This window comes from Heteronotia binoei, chromosome 1 (assembly GCF_032191835.1).
Source record: "Heteronotia binoei isolate CCM8104 ecotype False Entrance Well chromosome 1, APGP_CSIRO_Hbin_v1, whole genome shotgun sequence".
Lineage (NCBI taxonomy): Eukaryota > Metazoa > Chordata > Lepidosauria > Squamata > Gekkonidae > Heteronotia > Heteronotia binoei.
This window is the reverse complement of record NC_083223.1, coordinates 173,693,047-173,714,813: the sequence shown is the minus strand read 5'-3', so window position 1 is coordinate 173,714,813 and position 21,767 is coordinate 173,693,047. Positions and strand designations below refer to the sequence as shown.

Here is a 21,767-nt window from a genome sequence, read left to right as displayed (position 1 = left end):
CAGTTACCATGCCTGCATACCAGTCAATTGCTGAAAGGATGTTCCCAGCTTCTCAGGCTAAGTTCCTGAGTCCATCACACTGGCCAACCACCATAGGAAAGGAACAGTAATTCACTCAGCAGTCCTAAGAGCAATGCAGTATCGACTTAGATAAGGCAGATCTATCACTCTTCCAGGTTGTTATGCTTCTGCCTCCTCACAGCGCCCCCCCCCCACACACACACAAGTAATCACACTAAAAATACAGGGATAACTGATGCAGAACAATCACATATTTTCACTATTTCCCTTCTCACTTTTAAAGAAAGGAAGCAGCAAGCAATGTGCCCAGGAGGGTTAATAGCTAGAGGTTAGGCATAACTTGTCTTTGTGGGCTCCTGGATGTGGGTTCTAATGGAAATGTTGCAGTTAAAGCCAGTGTTGTTTGTTGTTGTTTTTAAAAGGTGCCACTACTCACTTGTAAGGCTGGACCAATTTCCATTAATTCCTCCCTCAGGACTTGGGGAAACCCTGAAAAAGGTGTCAGTACTCAGTACTAGTGAGTATCATCACACACAAAAAATCCCCAGTTAAAGCACCAGACAAGAAGGTATTAATTTCTCAGCAAGTACAAACACAACAGAATAATTTTATTTAATATTTGAAAAATACAATCATCTGTGCTACAACAAGGGAGAAGGTCTAATGGAGCATCTAACAAACTGACAATGAGTATGTAAAGAATTCTGCTGCACCACATTCAAACTCAACAGTTATCTGTGCAATTCTGTTTGTAGGACATTTACAAATGTCATGGTACCTGCCCGATATATTTTAAAGAATTTATTAAAAGTTTTTTTTAAAAAAGAATTTGTTATAATAAACTTATTATTATTAATGCACTATGGGGACTATTCTGTTAAACATTACATTCTTTATAATATAACATACATCATCTTTACATAAGTACAATGGGAAAAATTGATACTAGCTTAATGACAGACTTAAATTAGACCTTAGTATGAAAACATTTTATATAAATCAAAGCTGTTCACAAGTGTAGGCTATGTTCTAGGATATCAGTGGTTTTATTTTTACAATCTATAAAATTATTTGAGGACACTCACTTTCAATCTTTTTTCTACTTTGCATTTAATTTTGTTTGTAATTCTCTGCATAAAGAGATGAATATTTGAAATCCACATAGGTTTATTGCTGCTTTATGAATAGATCCTTCTGAATTTCTTAAAAGGAACATATTAGAAATCATGATGTTCCATTCCACTATAGAACTGTATTATGCATTACAAATTCAGTAACCAGATTTCTATTTGCAGAATTGTGACTTTTGAAATCAGCAGGGCCTAGAGTGTTGGTGAAAATTAGAGAACACTACAGCCAAAAATAAGATAATAATCCTGTAATAGTAGGAGTTCTCAGTCACTTGCCAGATTGCCATGATAAACTTTACAGTACTGCATTTGGAAAGAGTGGAGGACAGTATTCCCTATTCTGAGTAACTGCAGAGTGGCATTGTGCCACCCCACTCCCTAACTGGCTCAGTATTATTTACAAATACTTTCAATTTCTTAGTATAACTGAACCAACCTTAACTGATGAATTAATAAAGAACCAACCTTAATCTGGATGTATCAATGGGCAACACCGACAGAGTTCTCAACCAACAGTAGCTACTTCAGTCCATTGCCAGTTTTTTTTTACTGATATTCCAATTAAAAATATTATGGTGTCTCAGGTATTTGAGAGCAACAGCCGACAACATGCACACATTTTAATGAATCAAGATACACAATAGACATGCAACGCATAATGCTTGCTGCTTGTATAAAGAAAAGGGTATTACATTTTCTAATGAGTCATTTTAAAAAAAAAACTTCAGAATAACAATTTGTAATTCTAATGGGGATAGATCTGATAACTAATGGCACCAGAATACAATTGTCATTCAAAGTCACAATCTCAAAACAGGACATTTGTACTATGCAGGTAGAGGTGATGTTAAACAACATTTTCTACTATAAGAAGTAGAACCTACAAAGGCAGATAAAGATGTAAACATTTCCTTTACAGAATGTATTTAATGCTTCTGGCATGTTAATGAATATATAAAGTGACTAACTAAATTTAGATTATTTTAAAAATAATGTATTGTTTTACTTCATGTCATGCTAGAATACATGTTACTCCAATGCATTCCACTTAAATATAAAGAGAAGGGATGGAACAAAATCCTTACTCGAGCATAAAGACGAAGTTCACAGTCTTTTTCTGCCTACAGTCACTGTATAGCATTATCCAGCAAATCCATAGTTCCCCGAAGCACAACATTCACTGTAAATGGCTTAGGTTTAATAGTCAAGCCATAGGTGAAATCCATTGGAGAGTCTTCCTTTGGATTGGCAGTGAAATGGCACTGGTGCACCAATATGGCAATGAAAAGAAAGAGCTGCACTTTGGATAACTCTTCTCCGATGCACCTACGTTTGCCCACAGAAAAAATCATCACACTGCTAGTGAGGTCTTTGTTAAGGGATCCATTCTCATCCAGGAACCTTGCTGGATTGAAATCTTCTGGAGCAGGCCATTTCACTGGGTCATGATTCACTGACCACTGATTGACAAAGACCACTGTGTTTTTGGGGATGTGGTAGCCCATCAAGGTGGTGTCTACTGTGGTGGAGTGTGGAATGGTAACTGGCACAAAGCTGCTGAAACGCATGGATTCGTAAAGGAATGCCATGACGTAAGGCAAATGAGGCTGGTCCTCAGCACATGGCAAGCGGCCCCTGCCAACCACTCTGTCTATTTCTTCTTGCAGTTTAGACTGCACCTCAGGATACCTTGCAAAAAAAAAAAGAGCAAGAGATACAAATAAGCAAGATATATACCTAGCTATTACATTCCTCCCCCCATTTTATTCTTCCTCTAAGGAGTTCAAGGTGGCATACATCATTCTCACACCTTACATTTTATCTTCACAAAATCCTGGGAAGGGAGATTGGGCTACACAAGAATGACTGATTTGGGGTCACCAAGTGAGCTTCAAAATGGAATAGGGGTTTGAGCTCAGGTCTCCCTAGTCCAACACACATTATAAGTTATACAACCTGTGTGTATGCCTTATCCTTTATAACTGTGTGACTGCTCCTGGGCCTGCATGTGGCTTCCAGTTTCTAAGATTTGAATAATGAGTGATCAGACATAACAAACTAGTATTTGTTTGTAACTGAATTTTAATTGTAAATGGGTAGCTTTGTCAGCCTGTTTCATAGTAAAATAAAAGTTCACTGGCAATTTAAAGACTAAAACTGAAATAAATGTTGATCTTTAGAGTGCCCCTGAACATTTGTATTTAACAGAATGTTAGCTAGCTGATGATGCCATTATTTTAACTGTCCTATATTTACTAGTCGTTTATATGGTAATATGGTAATCAAAGACATCGTGGGAGATTGCTATGAAACTGAATCGCCCTGACCCTGTTTGCCTGTCAGAGGTCTTATTCCTGTGACTCAAAACATCATCTTCCATAAAAAGAATGGCATTCAATTTTTTTTAAAAAATCTGTGATCTCTTTATGTCTCTACATTTGACACTAAAACATAAGACAAAAGTATCATTCTTTTGATGTATTACTTTTTTGGTTCTGGCTTGGTAAGCAATTTTCCTATCAACTGGCAGAAACAGCAGGCAGAATAGGCTCCCTGCTCTTGTCAGCCTTGTGACTCCACTGTTCTCTTCATCTGCATTAAAGCCTTACTAGACTTTTGATCAGGACTGTGGCACAGAGGGCCAGGGGATCAGGGAACAAGATCACCCAGTTCCCCCATGCCACAGACCAATCAGGACTGAGCTCTCACTGCATTTTTAATGGTCAGATTCCTTCCTAAAATAGCAGTGGCAGCCATGAGTCAAACCCAAGAGTCTGGTTTGGCTCTTATAGGTCTATAAAAGAGACACAAGTTGACAGAAACCACATGGTTTTCATTAAGCACCAGTTCTAATTGTATTTTAAGTGGCATTGAAATCACAGCCTTGCCCTGTAAAAAGTAATGTAACCTTTGCCACAATGTGAACTTTTGCCACAATTCCTCTGAAGGCAGAACTAAGCATTATCTGGGAAAACCTGTGTCTCAAAGCCACACTGATCCAGACAATGTGAATGCACATGTATGAAATGTGTGCATCTGAGAATCAACATGCAAACAATTGCTAACTCCTTCCATACCTGCCAATTCTACCCAGACATTGCCTTCCTAGGACAATTTCCAACCCCACTTCCATGGGCAGTCTTCTGGGTTTGGAGTCCAGTCAGGGGAAAAAATAATAATTAGATATTTATTTATTTATTTGGGATTTATATCCCGCCCTTCCCACAAGTGGCTCAGGGCGGACAAGTGGCTCAGGGCAAGGGAGGGATGGTATTTAAGTTCCCCTTCATCCCACTCTCCAGTTTTCTCCTGCAACTGCCCCCATGGGGCTCCCAGCACTGTATTTGCTTTGTAATACAAATGCAGGAACATGGGGGCAGTTGCAGGAGAAAACTGGAGAGTGGAATGAAGGGAAACTTAAATACCATCACTCCTTTGGCCATCTCTAATTATTTTTTCCCCTGACTGGGCTCCAAACCTGAAAGACTGCTCATGGAAGAGGGGTGGGGTGGGAAATTGTCCTAGGAAAGCATACACACCACACATTATTCATACCTGTTGCTTGAACCTGTCTACCACTATGGGTCTGAACCAGTCCATTGGGCATGTTGCATTCATCCATGGAGGTATCTGCACTAGGAGGGGCCATGGCTTAGTGGCTTGGCATGTGGAAGATCCTATATTTAATCCCTGGCATCTCCAGTTAAAGGATCAGGTTATAGGTGATGCAAAAGTTTTCGACTTAGCACCCTGGAGAGCAGCTGTCAGTCTGAGTAGACAATAGTGACTTTGATGGACCAATGGTCTGATTGAATATAAGGCAGCTTCATGTGCTTCATATGTAACAGAATTTCATTCCCCCTCCCTATCTTCCCTTGGTACATACACTCTGGCAATCAATATACCATGTCATAATATGGTATCCCACTACCCAGTCTTTCTGCCTCCATTCAGTCAAGGAATAAGCCCGCCAACCTTGCATTCTTTGTCTGAATGGATAGCAACATGGCAGGTACTCACAGGTACAGCTTCCCTCTGTGTGTGCTCTGAGGGGAGTGGGGAACTAGACTGTCATATGGGGATTCCTCTGCTGAAGGTAGACAGGATCCAAATCCATGCCATCTATCTCGAAGTCTGAAATTATGCTGAAACTTGTATTGATGGACCCTACAGATCCATTCCAGCAATGGTACTGCTTTCCTTGCTGCAAGGACCCTCTGAAGTCACATGATCTATTCTAAACCATAGTCATTTTAAAATCCTCCTTAACTGTCTGCAACAAGCTTCATATATTTGTCTTTTTCTTGTTTTTGACCTCAGGAATGTTTTCACTAATTGAACATATGGATTTGTATCCTTCTCCAGCATTTATGCAGCAAACAGAAGTCAAGTAACCAACGCTGCCATGAATAGAGCAAACATATTATACACACCCTAGAAATTATCTCCTTGAACTTCAGTGTTTGCCTGCTTTTGAGGAAGTGGTTAATGGGATGAGCCCAGAGGGTGCTTCTTCTCGTCTCCTCTCAGTATCTTACAAAATGGCCCCCAAAAATGAAGTGACTAAAGATAATCAAGAAAAAGAAAATATTTCTGTACTGTTTCCTTATTCCTTAAAGCTGTTCCTGCCCCAACATCTCAACTGAGCTAAACGTGAATAATGAAGATGTCTTTACATACACAACCACTGCTCCAAATGCCTGGACTGGAAGGAAGGATCCTGTGTAAAGACTACTTAAACCCCACTATAGGTCTGCAGGCCAAGCCTCCACAATGGAAGTTTTCTTTTTTATTTCCTCTCATGCATTCATAATAAACACAGAAGTATAAGAAAAAGACCATTTGACACCTTGGTTTGAAAAAGCAGAGACTGCCCTGTGGTAATTCTTAATCTGGGTAAGAACTTGGAAAAGTATTGACTCCTTGGCCTTCTTTTCTCTAATGCAGTGTTTCCCATTTGCAGCGTCATGACCCGGTACCGGGCCATGGAAGCCTCACTACCAGGTCACAAGAAAAGCCAAAGCTAGCCCCGCCCCCAGCAAAGCTAGCCCCACCCTGTCTCTGTGTTGTGCAGAGAGGCGCTGGGCTGCCTTTCATTCCTTCTCCACCACTCCCAGTGTTTGAGAGAAAAGCTGGCATCCACTGGCACTTTAGACCCATGACGTGTTCTTCATGATATGAGCTTTCATGTGCCTTGCAATATGTTCTTTTGGGGAGATTTCCCTGGGCGGCAAAGAAGGGTGTGTGTTTTTTTTCAGCCAGGAGGGGTGGGGAGTGGGCATTCCACTAGCTATTTTTTTTACCAAACGACCTCTGGGCAGGATTTTTGCTGGCTGGGGTCATCTGATGGTGAGGAAGGCTTTTTTTTCTTTGCCCCCCCCCTTCTTTCTTTCTTTCCCTGGCAATGATGTTCTGTCTGTATTCTTGGTGCTGGGAGGGGGGAAGCAACAGTGGGAGGGCTTCTAGTGCCCTGGCCCACTGGTGGACATTCTGGTGCTTTTTGGGCATCGTATGAGGGAATTTTCAACTGGATAGTCCACTGGCCTGATCCAACATGGCTCCTCTTATGTTTATGTTCTTTCTTTCCATGTCTTTCTTTTCCTTTCCTTCCATTTCTTTCTTTCCCTTTCTCTTTCTTTCTTTCCTTCCATTTTTACTGGATGAAACTTTTCTGTTCATCATACTGTTGTTGCAGACATAGGAGCTCTGCCAATGAAAAGTTGGCACCCCCAGTTGTAGCCAGGTGGCCTTCTATGGAATTTCTGTGTAAGTGAGAGTAAGAGGTGTGGGCAGAAAGAGATTATTGGAGATTACTGCAGTATATCTCAACAGCACTGGAAGACATGGTACTATGAACTTGGCACCATTTTACTGGTCCTGCTTTTAACAGCTGTCTGACACCAAAATTAAACACCTCCTGTAGATATTAAAAAGGATGAAAGTAGTTCACTGGCTAAGTATCTGCACAACATGTTGCTTTTAAAGGCTTGGGAAACAGCCAGTAAAAAGCTGCAAGCCCCTCATAAATATCCTTTTTGGGATAACTGCAGAAAAGCTTGTTATGAACTTCACATAACTTGAAATTAATTCATTAATTGCAGTACAATTCTCTGCTACCTTTCACAGCAATTTCCCAGTGTTTCAACCAAAGAAAAGCATGAAAAATAGCTGTCGAAAGATTTTCTTGAAACAAAGCAAGCTTGGTTGTAGCTTGAGTCAGGGTTTCAGTAGTAGCAGCTGAAGGAAGGGCCTACTAAATGTGTCAGCATATTTTGAGGTAGCAGCTGCCAGGGCCCAGTGTGAGTGGTACACAGTGCTGGCATTCCTGATGGCAAATGGCAACAGCACTCCCAACTGCATACACTGGCCAGTGCTGTTGAGGAAGGGATGTGTAGGTGGTGCAGACAATTGAACATGGGCATTAGGAGTGCTTGCAAGCTGGAGAAGAACACACAAACAGATAGGTTCATGCAGGTGTGGAGGTGAAAAGAAAGGACCGCCCACTTTCCACACCCATTTTGGTTTAGCCAGTTTGGTGTAGTGGTTAAGTGTGTGGACTCTTATCTGGGAGAACCGGGTTTGATTCCCCACTCCATTTGCACCTGCTAGAATGGCCTTGGGTCAGCCATAGCTCTGGCAGAGGTTGTCCTGAAAGGGTAGCTTCTGTGAGAGCCCTCTCCAGCCCCACCCACCTCACAGGGTGTCTGTTGTGGGGGAGGAAGGTAAAGGAGATTGTGAGCCGCTCTGAGACTCTTCGGAGTGGAGGGCGGGATATAAATCCAATATCATCTTCTTCTTCAGCATGAGTTTCAGAGAGATTTTTCTGAAAATGAATTTACTTCCGAAGAAGGGGCAGGTTTGGGGGAGTGCCCTGGAAGTGACATCACAGGAATAGGTGGAGTTTTTGTTGTGTGCCCCAGAAGTGACATTGACACCACAGGAAATGCCATGATTCCTCTCTCCAGGCTCCACCCCCAAAGTCTCCTGGCTCCATCCCCAAATTTTAGTGGGCCATGAAGAAGTGTAAAAATAACTGGGCCACGGGAAAGAAAAGTTTGGGAAACCTTGCTCTAATGAAACATTTCACTAACGCAGAATAAGCAAGTGGTTTTTCCCTTAAATTTTCAGATTTGGCAGTTTTCCCAGAATTTTGTGTCAGTTATTCATTAACAATGACTCCTGTTCCCATTGTACCCCTATATTTTGATGCTACCATAAACAAAGCATTAATAAACAGCACAGTTCAGTTCAACACTTGCACATCATCATAATAAGCTAATTTGTTTGGGGGAGCAGACTTCAAGCCTTACATGTTTACATTGCAGAAGAGGATCCAAGCTGGGGTCTGGGTGGGGGGGGGGATTTCTAAATTTTGCTCTGTTTTGGTTTTGCTGCAGCCGCAAAATGTTTTGGACAGCTAGTTCTCATAGCTTGTTTAAATCAGTGCATTCACTTAGGAGACAATAGCAATATGAAAAAAGGTTGGTTGGACCAGGCTTTGACTGGATTGCTGGAAGAAACACTGTTATTGCTGTCTGCATGTCACATCACAAAAGGAGGGAAAGCATTCAAGGAAGAAAAACAATGGTGTCCAGATTACAGACATCCTGTGCAGCAAGGAGGTGACTTCATTTTATATTATGAAAAGGCTTAATTTTACCAGGGTCCAAATGAATATTTGCAGTCCAATTCAATAAAGACACCAGTTTTATGTTACCTCTCAAGAGGATCTGATGGCAGTTGTTTTCCAAGAGTGGCAGTCAAAGCACCCTGATAATTGAATAGTTCTCCTTCACAAGCTCAACTGACAGAATGAGAGTAGTGCAAGAACATGGAAAGTGCATTCATTTCAACAGGTTTAGCTTCCACAGAAGAACTTTCTGGTGCCCTGAGACCAAAGTGATTTTAGTATATGGTTTCAATGATGCAAGATTACAAAGGGCTGTAATTACCAGGCCTTGCAGTTAGAGAAGGGGAAAAACTAACAGCTAAACAGAAATTAAGCATAAACAGAACTGTATCCTTTGATCAGACTTCCTTCTCCTTGGGGAGAATCATTGTACCACCTCTTGGAAAGAAACTTGTAGAAATACTCAGGAACTGGAAAAGGACAGCATTCACTTGGCCCAGCAGCACAACCTAAAATGTCTGCATCTACAAAATTCCATTCCAATCCATCTTCTACATTCTCCTTCATCATGTCTTCACCCCTGACTGGCATCTACCCATAATCACCTATAGCGGGGGTGGGGGGGGGGAACGGTAGCTCTCCAGATATTTTTTGCCTACAGTTCCCATCAGCCCCAGCCATTGGCCATGCTGGCCGGGGCTGATGGGAGTTGTAGGCAAAATAAATCTGGAGAGCTACCGTTGGCCACCCCTGACCTATACTGACACTCGCACATATCCCTAACAGCAAAAAATTGAAAGAACATTAAGCTAGCACTAAATCATTGCCTAATTCCAAGTCACTTGAGAAAGTAGTCACTTCAGAAGGAGGTTGCTAACTGGAGTTAATTCTGTGATATACACTAGTATATTAAGGAGGATTGTCTGAGTAAAGTGCTTTAGGCACTGCACTAGCCTGATGATTCAGAAAACAGCTCCAGAGACATCCTGCCTAATGCTGATGCTTCTGCATGTGGCCTGAAGGAGCATCTTCAGAATGGTGACGGCAAACCGCACACCAATATGGAATTCCATAAAAAGTCTACACGGGGGTCATTTTATGGACTATCAAGACGACTAGTGCATTATTAGGGCAAGCTGTGTAGTTTGCATAATGGGCTTATAGGGGCAAATGTGAGACATTTAGTGGATATTCTGTACTCTAAGCTGTCAGGTTGGGTGGCTAACTGTGGTCCACTCTAAGATGGCTGGCTACAAAATGATACTAAAATAACAGTGCTAGATAAATATGGTTCGGTTATGAACTTGCTTGCGTGCTCTAAGCAACAGGCACTTTCAGCCTCAGTTCCCCATGTTTTAGTTGAAATGAATAATGGTTATTCCTATCTCATCATCAAAACAAGTAACAAAAATAAAGCTTATACCAATAACAGGCAATGGACATCAAAGCATTGCAACTTGTGAAATCTGTGTACACAGCTCTAAGGGGCTTTGAATAACAGGTTTCAGGCCACATCACTTTGCAAGGGAGTTCAGGCTGAGTGTCAAAATTGGCCTTATGTGGGAGAGAGGGTCTTTGGAGACAAATAGGGAGTTAGATGTCAAGTGCTTGAAGGCCTGCCCCTCCCAGTGAAGCCAGTCCATCAGCTCACCTGCTAAGGAAGATGAGGAGCCACTGCAGGGCGGTGGAGAGCGTGTCCTGGCTGGCGCCGAAGATGTCTGTGACGGTGGCCGGCACGTGCTCCACCTGCAGACGAGGCTGCTCCTGCTGAAGGCGGATGAAGGCGTCCATGAGGTCGCGAAGGGCATCGCCCGGTCGGAGGCTGCTCTGGTGCTCCACGAACTTGTGGCGCACGAAGCTGTAGAACTCGTGATTGAGGGCGCGGAAAGCGCTATAAGCAGAGCGCACCGGGTTGGGGAAGCGCTGCAGCCAGGGCAGCGCGTCGACCAGGCTGCCCGCTCCCACGGCGCGCCCGAACTGCTCGTTCCTGCCCACCAGGCGGCAGAACTCGGCGTCGGCGTGGCTGTAGCGGCGGCCGAAGCAGAGGGCGCTCATGACGTTGGCCACGGCCACCACCAGGCTCCTCGACGGGTCCACAAAGGCGCCGTCAGCCGAGGCGCGCACCAGGAGCCGCACCACGGCGCGCGCCTCGGCCAGCAGGGGCCGCTCCACCAGGCGGCGCGCTGAGAAGGCCCGCACCGTCGAGTGCGCCAAGCGCCGCTGCAGCTTCCAGAGGTCGCAGTAGCCGCCGAAGGCCAAGCTGCGCCCGCCGGACACCAGCTGGAAGGAGGGGAAGCGCGGCCGGCCGGCGAAAGCGGCGCCCTGGCGGATGAGGGCCTGGCGGATGGCGCGCTCGCCGCTCAAGACCACCACGGGCCAGCGGCCCAGACGCAGCCGGAAGACGTCGCCGTAGGTGGCAGCCAGGCGCCCGAAGGCCAAATGCGGGGCGCTGCCCAGCTGAGCGGCGTTGCCCAGCAGCGGCCACGGGAAAGGCCCCGGAGGCTCCAGTCTCCTGCGGCGCAGCTGCTCCTGCACCACAAGCTTGGCCACGTGGAGAGCGGCCAGCAGCGAGAGCAGCACAAGCAGCACGCCTTGCACGGCGGGGAGCGCTTCCTCCAGCCCCCTGGGGAGCATGCTGCGGGCGAAAGGAGGACCACGTTAGATCGACTGCCGTTGGGCCTTCACGGCGCTTCCCAAACACGAGACACCTCCTTTAGGCTTGTGGGGCAGAATTCAAACGGGAACTTCCGACCGACCGACCGACCGACCTAGTGATGCAGCCCGGGAAAACTCGGGCCGCTTGGTTCTGTTGGATGTGTTAAGTGACCTGAAATCGTGACACAGAGCTACACTTTGAACCGAGGTTGACATACTTTACATAAATTCAACCTTAGCTGCTCTTTAGACTTCTCCTTTCCTTTGTGTTGACTTGAACGAAATAAATCCCTTATCCTATCTCGGCATGAAATCCAAAATCCGCATTCCTTTTGGCACTAAACCATTAATAAGAAGAAGAAGCCAGAGGGGAGCCTGTAAAATTAGCAGTTTTCTCTTTGTCTCTTTATTCACCAGCAAAGATAGATTAGCAAGAGCACAACATAAATCAAGGGCCACAATCTAATATACAATTAACCCAGGGCCAGCACATCTGGCTCTGTCCAGGACTTACCAGATGAAGTGCTAATTTTATATGAGATGGAAAGTAATTTGTGTATTAAATTCAGAATTAATTTTAACCCAGTTTTAAAGTAATATAATTGATATTTTTTAAAATGACATTCCTCAGCCTTTCTCTATCCATTTCTAAAGCTAACCTTTGATTCTTCTAAAGGTATCCTTTTGAATGTTTGATTCCTACCTTTTTCTGGCAGTACTCTTGTGACATAGACATTTGTTTGTGCCAGGCAATGCTAGACCTATATATAGCTGTTTAAAGGCTCATGAATCCAATCAGGTGTGTGGGGGGGGTCAATTTGGCACAAAAACTAATGCTGGGGTGGATCCTATCCCTGTCCTACCACTCAGCTGAACAAAGCATGAAGCCTTTTTTTCAGTTTCAGTGGCTCTGAGCCACCCTCTGTGAATTTTAGCATCTGGAAGAAGGCATCTTCAGGGATGGTTATATTGACCCCATTATATGGGAGTTTGTTATATACATTCTTCTCCATGAACTACTGGTGACAGGAATGTGTCACTTTGTAGATAAAAATGCAGTTCCCAAATAACATTGTACATACATGACACCATCTTAGAAAGTTTGCCCAATGTCAGAATTGGATCACAAAATAGTATTGATTGCCTTGAACACAGATACATTAAAAGGATCTCTCTCTCTCACTCACTCTCACTTCTATCCAGTACATGGTCGCCCATGTTGCAGTTCTACATAAAAACAATGTGTGCAGCCCAGTGCTTCTGCTACATGGTCAGAAATACCACATACTTCAACCATGCTTGCTTCCTTGTGTGCATAGGACTGCACTCTTATGTGAGGGTGAATCCAGTGATTCCAGCAGAGTTCACTTTCATGTATCTGTACTTGAAAAGCCAGTCTTGCATCCTGGTGCTGAACACATTGATCTGGTCCAACTAAAGTTAATTGTGATACACATCCCAAGCCTGTGTATTTGTGTTTGAAAGTAAACTCTTAGGTAGAGTTCTTGCTTTGAAACCAGTGCAAGGAATTAGCCATAATTAAATTTGGTCACATTGCTTTCAATGAGACTCATGATTAATTGTAGCAGGATTGGGGGTCATTGTGTAAAAATGGAATGAACTCCATGGAAGCATGGGATCCTCCAGGTTGGAGAGTCCACACATTGATTTAAGAACTCACCAACCACAAAACTGTGAAATTAATCCAAACAGTTGATTTTAAATCACCCTTTTGCACATAAAACAATCTGAATCTGGGGTAGGTATTTGTGGGTTCCCTGCATTGTGCAGGGGGTTGGACTAGATGACCCTGGAGGTCCCTTCCAACTCTATGATTCTGTGATTCTAATTGAATGAAAAATGCCTACTATAGCACTGTAGACAAAAGGGTGGCTAAACATTTCAAAGGAACAACAACCTTTAGTGGTCCTGTTGCTTCTGTAGCATTGTAGGAGGCTTTGAAGATTCCTCTCAGGTTATTTAGCAATGTGGATGTCTGGTAAATTAAAGTAAGGTTTGTGTTTGTTTGTTTTAAACCTCTGGCTCTGGTTCCCAGCATGTTCACCTAGAAGAAAGTTCTATTTTCTTAAAAAAATCCAACCCCTTCCTTCAGGACTGAGATGAGTGCCAGAGATTACTGTTGGTATATTCTTCAGGAATGTCTAGTTTGGGAAAGGGGTGTGAGAGTAGCAGTACAGTGATTGCCTTAGGAGATGCACTGCTCCAGCCAACTGCACCTCCGTTTGCCAGGGTGAGACCTGGTGATCCACAAAGCACCCACCAGTCTGCTAGGGATACTAGGAAGAAACGAATTAGACACTACTCTCTATTAAAAACACTTCTGACTGACCTGGTAACCAAAGCTTCTCCCAGAACTCTCTGGCTCATGATGCCTCCAGCAAAACTCAGGTCCGCACCCCGCAGCTTTTCGAGTTCAGTAGCACTTTCAGAGACCAGCCAGAGTTTCGGGGTGCAAGCTTTCGAGAGTCAAAGCTCCCTTCCTCGGCCTTTCAGTTGAACTCCCCGAATTTGGGAGGGCGAGCAGGTGAAAAGCCCCCTGTTTTTGTGACCCGCCTCCTGGCAGGGCTGGCATAAGCCGATGCCAGCTGCAGCCGCCCTGGTCCCGAGCGCAGTGCCGCAGTCCCGCCCAACTCATCCGCCGCTGAAACCTTCGGTGCTCGCCTGGCTTGTGCGCGAGCCGAGTCACCCGAGAGGCTCCGGCTGCAGGGATTCAATCGGTGCTTGGCTGGTGTCTCTTGGACTCGGCTCCCTCTGGTACCCGGCAGAAGACTCCGCTGGGCTGCTGCATCTCGGGGTTCTCTGCCTCCCCTAGAGGCGTCTCTTTCTCTCTCTTCGCCTGCTGAATCCCACACCAGTGGAAAGGTGAGCGCCCGGCGAAGCAGCTGCCTGCGAGCGGAGAGCTGGAGGTAGGGGAAAGCCGCCTGCCTCTATCCCCGCAGGCTGAAACGCTTTCCCATCCCCTGCCAGTCACCTCCCAGTTGCGTGCAGAGTTTGCATTGCGTGATCTCCTGCTTGGAAAGCCTCTGGCCATCTCCTCCCCTCGCCTCGCCTTCCCCGCATTTCAGATGCTCCCCCACGTGCGCACCGCAAGATCCCGCGGGGAAGAGGGCGGGGGGGCGCGCGGAATGGAGAGCCTGCGAGGCCGAGACGGGGCTGCCCAGTCCAGAGCTTTCGCTCTCATGCCCCCAAAGGGATCGGCTTGATAACGACCTAGACACATGAACTGGCCTGATACTCCCCGGGAGTAAAGGACTAACAGGGTGGAGGGGATTATAGAAGATGGTAAATGCGGACGCCTCGGGGGTTGGGGTATTCCTCCCTTTAGGCATCCCCATGTGAAACCGCTCCACATAAGCAAGTGCACAGCTTGTGTCCTTTGTGTCTCTGGAATACTCTTTTTATTTGCTGATTGCCCTCAAGTCAAAGCTGATTTAGGGCAACCAGGTAGGGTATTCAAGGCAAGAGAAGGTCAGAGGTGATTTAGCACTGCCTGCCTGCTTCCGCCTCAGGACCTTGCTATTCCTTGGTGGTCTCCATCGAAATACTAGCAGGGGCAGACCCTGCTTTGCTTCTGAGATCTGATGAGATCAGGGACCCTAACCTTCAAACCCCATCATTCTGCTGTGCAAACAAATTTGAACCCTGGGAAAGGCTTTGATTAAAGACAAGATTGTATGCGCAGGTGGAGGGCAGCTCTTGCAGGCTTAGCGATTATGGAAGGATCCCCTCTCTTCTACAAAGTCAGGCAAAAGTTCTCTCACAGTCCCAAATATTAGCAGTTTAGACCCCGAAGGGGGGAGGGGGGAAGCATTCGCTGTATCCTTCAAACAACTGTCAGTTTATTGGCCGCAGTTAATTGTCTTTATCATATCACTCCAGTTTTAAGATCCAGAAAGAGAGGCTGGTCAAGTATCTGGTTTTAGATTTGTGTTGTGGGAATTGTTTTATGCAGATGACTGTAGTTTTTAATTGGAGTTTTATTGTTTCATTTTATTGTTCATGAGCCCTAAGCACATGATGGAGAGGCAGGATATAAATGTTTTTAATAAATACACAATAAAGTGTTTGGTTGGGGTGGAACTCTCAGTGGTCAAATAATGTTGAGACCCAGGTTCATTCAAAAACTGCCAGTATAGCAAATGAAGCCCTTTTTTCTGACATGTGAGTGCATGGTTAAAAGTTGTTACACAGCAAGTGTGCTAGATCAAACCCTATATAAGAAAACACTAGTCCAGGGGTGTCAAACATGCAGCACAGGGGCCGAGTCAGGCCCCCAAAGGGCTCCTATCATGCCCCCAAGCAACTGGCTGTCATCTGCTTCTTTCTCCCTCTCTCTTGCTTTCTTCTGCATAACAGCTTGCTTTATAAGGTTTGCTCAATCACACAGGAGCTACAGAGCAAAACCTCTATTTTCTCCATTGACTGAGGCTCCTCCCTTGTGGAGGAAGGGCGGGAGGCACAGCTTGCTTTGCCAGGCTCTCTCAATCACAGAGCAAAGCTACTGAGCCAAGTCTCTCTTCCTTCTATTGGCTGAGGCTCCTCTCCCTCCTGGTCCCCTAGGGGAAGGAAGGAAAGAGCCAGAGCTTTCTTTGCCCAGTTCCCGGGATCCCTTGGGAAAAATACAAATAAAGCACCTTTAAGACCAATAAGTGCTAATGTTTTAAGTATGTTTTATTTCAATTTTTTTAAAAAAAATCTTTAATTGTGTTTGTGTCCTTTATAAAGTTTATATCTCTACTACCTAATCTTAAATAGGTACACACATGGCCTGGCCTGACATGGCCTGGCCAGACAAGGTCTCATTTATGTCAGATCTGTCCCTCATAACAAACAAGGTCTCACTTATGTCAGATCTGGCCCTCATAACCCCTGCACTAGCCTGTAATCTTTTTTGTCAAAAATTGCCTGTCTTAAGCCTCCTCCCTTTCTGTTCTGGAAGGATGTATTCTCACCATCAAGGCTGGGAATTGGTGAATTAATTTAATGTCTAAGAACTGAGGAGTGGACTTGACCTCCAGTTCCTTCATCATCACTGTTGCTAGGAAAATTACTCCATTTGGCTGAAGAAAAGCCCCTCCCCTTCCAGAAGAAATGTCTGTCTCTCTCTCTCTCTGTAGAACAGGGGCTATTCCCCTCTTGGCCATCACAGAATCTTTAAAAAGCAGCAGGTGGAGCAAGACCACATTTTTATCCTTTTGCCCCTCCTATCTGTCCTGTCTTCATAACAGAACAAAATAGGAGTCGATTCACCTTTAAGACCAACTTAGTTTTATTCAGAACGTAAGCTTTCGTGTGCATGCACACTTCTTCAGACGAGGAATGAGGTACAGTAAGCAGAGCCACATATAGCTGGTGGAGTTTGGAATGCAAAGTGGTACAAAGTTAAAATCCAGTAGCAGAATAGTAAAATTAATGAATTCAGAAAACCTTTGATCTGGGTTGCATTAGCGTGGCAAACCATAAAACAGTAACATGTCAGAATGTGAGAATGCCTGGTAATTATTCTATTGCTAATAAACCTGGGTGAAAATGAGGGCATTTCTTTCCCAGAAGTTTTTCCTGTCCAACTAATTTACCTTTTAACATGTAACATAAATATATACATCATTCTAGTTTGCCATTAGGAACAAATACATTAAAATATTGTGGAAGATGGGTTTAGTATATGTAATGAGATAAACAGCCAATATCCCTTGTTTGAGTATGTCAATGCAAAAGCATTATTCTGATACACTATCCTAAAAGGTACATTGGAATACTGTAGCTATATCGCCATACTTGGTGAAAGTGGGTTTAGCATATGTAATGAGATAAAAAAACAAAACATCTCTATTCAGTCCTGGGGAGGTGTTTGTTCCAAGTTTCACAATCGTTTGTAATTCAGCAATCCCCTCTCCATTCTGTTCTTGAAGTTCTGAGAGTGGATTTAGCCTCTGTAATGAGACTCTGCCCTTCAGAAGAGTCAGTTCTTTCACATGGACTTTCATTCTGCCTCACTAAATCCACGCAGAAGATTCAGCTCTGTGGGGACCTGGAAACCTTTTTCTGCCGTCCTCACCTAAAGGAATATTTCCATTATACACATGAACAGAACAAGGAAGAACATACCACATCTTCACAACATATCATCACACACTCCACTGGAGAACATTCACCATCCCTACAACCCAACAATGAACAGGATACTTGCCACATCATACCAACAAAACAACATTACAAGGAGAAAGAAAACTCCACATGGACTCCACCTGAAGGTTGCAATGCCACACTGTATCACTACATTGAGTGCTTTCACCAGAGAGTCCAAACTGATGTGATCAACAAACAACACCACACACAGCAGAACCTCAACCATGCCGAAAGGAAAGTCATAGATAGTCTCAGGAACAATATGGATATTACAATTAAAGAGGCAGAAAAAGGAGGAGCTGTTGTCATCATGAACACATCAGACTACATCAAGGAGGCTCAAAGACAACTTTCAAATATTTCGTTTTACAAACCACTGGACTCAGACACTACACAGGAATATAAAAAAAGAACTAAACAAGATTACAAAGGAATTATCACTGAGTATTCAGGAACAGATCTTGTCAGACACATCACAGGAACTTCGACCAGGTATTTTTTTTATCTTCTACCCAAAATACACAAACCAGGCAACCTGGGACATCCTATTGTGTCAGGGATAGGCACCATCACTGAGGGGGTATCTGGATATACGGACTCTATTCTAAGACCCTATGCCACCAGTACTCCCAGTTATGTCCATGATACTACAGATTTTCTGAAGAAAATACAACCTTTGAACAACCTTCCAGAGAATACTATCTTAGCCACCATGGATGTGAAATCTTTATATACCAACATCCCACACCAAGACGGATTACAAACTGTAAGTAATATAATCTCTGATAAAAACACAGCTGGCTGCCACCAAACTGTGCCATTTTGTTCTCACCTATAACTACTTCAGATTTGGCAATGAATTTTTCCTACAGATCAATGGCACAGCCATGGACACCCTCATGGTCCCACAATATGCTAACATCTTCATGGCTGACTTGGAGCAACGCTTCCTAGACTCCCACCCACTCCTACCTACCTTATACCTGCGTTACATTGATGTCGTTACATTTCACCAGACATTCAATGACTTCCACCGCACCATCAACCTGACAATGAACCAGTCTATGCAAGAAATACATTTTCTGGACACCACTGTTAAAATACACAATGGATGCATAGACACTACCTTATACCGGAAACCTACTGACCAACAAACATACCTGCATGCCTCCAGCTACCATCCCAAACGATCCATTGTATACAGCCAGGCTCTACGCTACAGCCGCATTTGCTCCTATCCTGCTGACAGAGATTCTCACCTGAGGGATCTACAGCAAACCTTTTTGGAACTAAAGTACCCACCTGATGAAATCAGGAAACAGATTAACAAAGCCAGAATGATACCCATAGAAAACCTGTTACAAGACAAGCCCCAAAAAGACAATAACAGAACATCCCCAGTGGTCACACACAACATTCGACTGAAAAGAGTTCAACGTATCATCAACAACTTACAACCTCTATTGAATAGTGACAGCTCTTTTTCAAAAGTACTGGGGGGTAAACCTTTTCTTGCACACAGACAGCCCCCTAATCTCAAACAACTCCTCACCTACAACAATACAACGTCTCATCTGAGAATGGACACTGAAGCCATTTGGACTGGAATTCATGACCTCTAAAGTCCCTTCCAATCCTATGTGACAAACAGCACAGTCTCATTCAGCATGCTGGACACTATAGAGCTTGCAATAAATCCAAGTGCCAACTTTGCTGCCACAAACACCCAGACAACACAATCACTGGACCTAACAGCATTAACTACACCATCTCAGGCTCATTCACTTGCTCATCTTCCAACATTATATATGCCATTAAATGCCAACAATGCTCTTCAGTTCTCTACATAGGGCAAACAGGACAAACCCTCCACCAAAGGATAAATGGACACAAATCTGACATCAGGAATTACAGGACTGAGAAACCTGTGAGGGAACACTTTAACCTTCCAAAGCGTTCAATGGGTGATTTCAAAGTAACTGTTTTACTGCAAAGGAGCTTCAAGAACAGAATGGAGAGAGAAATTGCTGAATTACAAATTATTATGAAACTTGGAACAAACACCTCCCCAGGACTGAACAGGGATATTGGTTTTTTATCTCATTACAGAGCCTAAACCCACTCTCAGAACTTCAAGAACAGAATGGAGAGGGGAACTGCTGAATTACAAACTATTATGAAACTTGGAACAAACACCTCCCCAGGACTGAACAGAGATGTTGTTTTGTTTTTTTATCTCATTACATTATATAAATTACATGTATTTTTTATCTCATTACATTACATACATTGCATTATAATACCACCCATGTAGCACAACCCACTTTCACCAAGTATGGCAATATATCCACAATATTCCATTGTATTTCTCTTTTAGGATAGTGTATCAGAGATATTGGTTTTTTTTCTCATTACAGAGACTAAACCCACTCTCAGAACTTCAAGAACAGAATGGAGAGGGGAATTGCTGAATTAGAAACTATTATGAAACTTTGAACAAACACCTCTCCAGGAATGAACAGAGATGTTGTTTTGTTTTTTTATCTCATTACATTACATAAATTACATGTAATTTTTTATCTCATTACATTACATACATTACATTACAATACCACCCATGTAGCACAACCCACTTTCACCAAGTATGGCAATATATCCACAATATTCCAATGTATTTCTCTTTTAGGATAGTGTATCAGAATAATGCTTTTGCATTGACATACTCAAACAAGGGATATTGGCTGTTTATCTCATTACATATACTAAACCCATCTTCCACAATATTTTAATGTATTTGTTCCTAATGGCAAAGTAGAATGATGTATATATTTATGTTACATGTTAAAAGGTAAATTAGTTGGACAGGAAAAACTTCTGGGAAAGAAATGCCCTCATTTTCACCAGGGTTTATTAGCAATAGAATAATTAACAGGCAATCTCACATTCCGACATGCGTTTCCCACGCTAATGCAACCCAGATCAAAGGTTTTCTGAATTTGTTAATTTTACTATTCTGCTACTGGATTTTAACTTTGTACCACTTTGCATTCCAAACCCCACCAGCTATATGTGGCTCTGCTTACTGTACCTCATTCCTCGTCTGAAGAAGTGTGCATGCACACGAAAGCTTACGTTCTGAATAAAACTAAGTTGGTCTTAAAGGTACAATCGACTCCTATTTTGTTCTACTACTTAAGACCAACACGGCTGCCTACTTGGATCTGTCTTCATAGCAGTCATTGTTGCCTTAACAGAAATCGCACTGCATTTATCTATAACTCAGTCTTCTCTTTTTGTGAGCAAGCTTGGGAGTCTGCTATCAGGCTGGCAACATATAATTACTTTAAATAGCAGATACATTTAACTGCCCTAAGATTTTATTGGCAGAAGTGAAACCTGAAGCCATTTGGATTGGAATTCATGACCTCTAAAGTCCCTTCCAACCCTATGTGACAAACAGCACAGTCTCATTCAGCATGCTGGACGCTATAGAAATGACTGTGACTGAGATCTTTGTCTCCTGTTTCATTATATTGGTTGTATAAGTTGTGGCGGAACCGGCCCGATTCTGCCTTCAGGCCCGGTCCCGTCAGCTCCCTATGGAGTCGCCAACTCCTGGAGGGAGCTATTTCTCCTCCTGCCCCTTGGGCTCGCTGCCACCACCTGCTCAGTCCCGGGGTTCAGATTGAGAGGAACAGGACTCCCAATCCCCCTCTCCAGCTATGAGGCCAGGCCTCAAGGTCCTCTGCCACCCTGCACTTGGGTTTCACAGAGACCTCAGCGCTTCTTTGGGGCACCCCTGGAGGATTGGCACCTTATCCAACTGCATGCCTTCCCCCTTCCCCGGGGCCCCCTTCTCAAAAACAGCGTGGTCTAAAGCGGTCTGGGGATCTATGTGGTACAGAGTTTGACTGCCAGCATTTTAAACAGAAAAAACATTTATTTAAAAGGGAAAAGGATATGGAAAGAAAAACAAAACAAAAGCAGTTGCGGGGGCTCGAGGGAGCATGTGGTGAGCAATGGAGGCTCCTGCCTGTGGGGGAGGCCTGCTCAGGAAAATGAGGCCTCCAGGCAGGCAGACTAAGTAAGTACTTCACAAGACAGGGCAAGTTTAGATCAGGGCCAGCCGGATGCGTTTATAATCAACTTTATTTTGTTATGCTGTTTGCTGTGCTGGGCTT

At 43.9% G+C, this 21,767-nt stretch overlaps 1 protein-coding gene across 1 annotated transcript; it reads right to left on the bottom strand.

Annotated features, from left to right (window-relative positions):
- Window positions 1–608: 608 nt before the first annotated feature.
- LOC132575483 (cytochrome P450 1B1) lies at window positions 609–13,833 on the bottom strand. Its single transcript, XM_060244288.1, has 3 exons — window positions 13,787–13,833; window positions 10,433–11,416; window positions 609–2,840 (listed from the first exon to the last, which is right to left on the bottom strand). Exons 1-3 carry the CDS (start codon window positions 13,822–13,824, stop codon window positions 2,279–2,281), a joined length of 1,584 nt encoding a protein of 527 aa, XP_060100271.1. The 5' UTR covers window positions 13,825–13,833; the 3' UTR covers window positions 609–2,278.
- Between the last annotated feature and the right edge of the window lie 7,934 nt (window positions 13,834–21,767).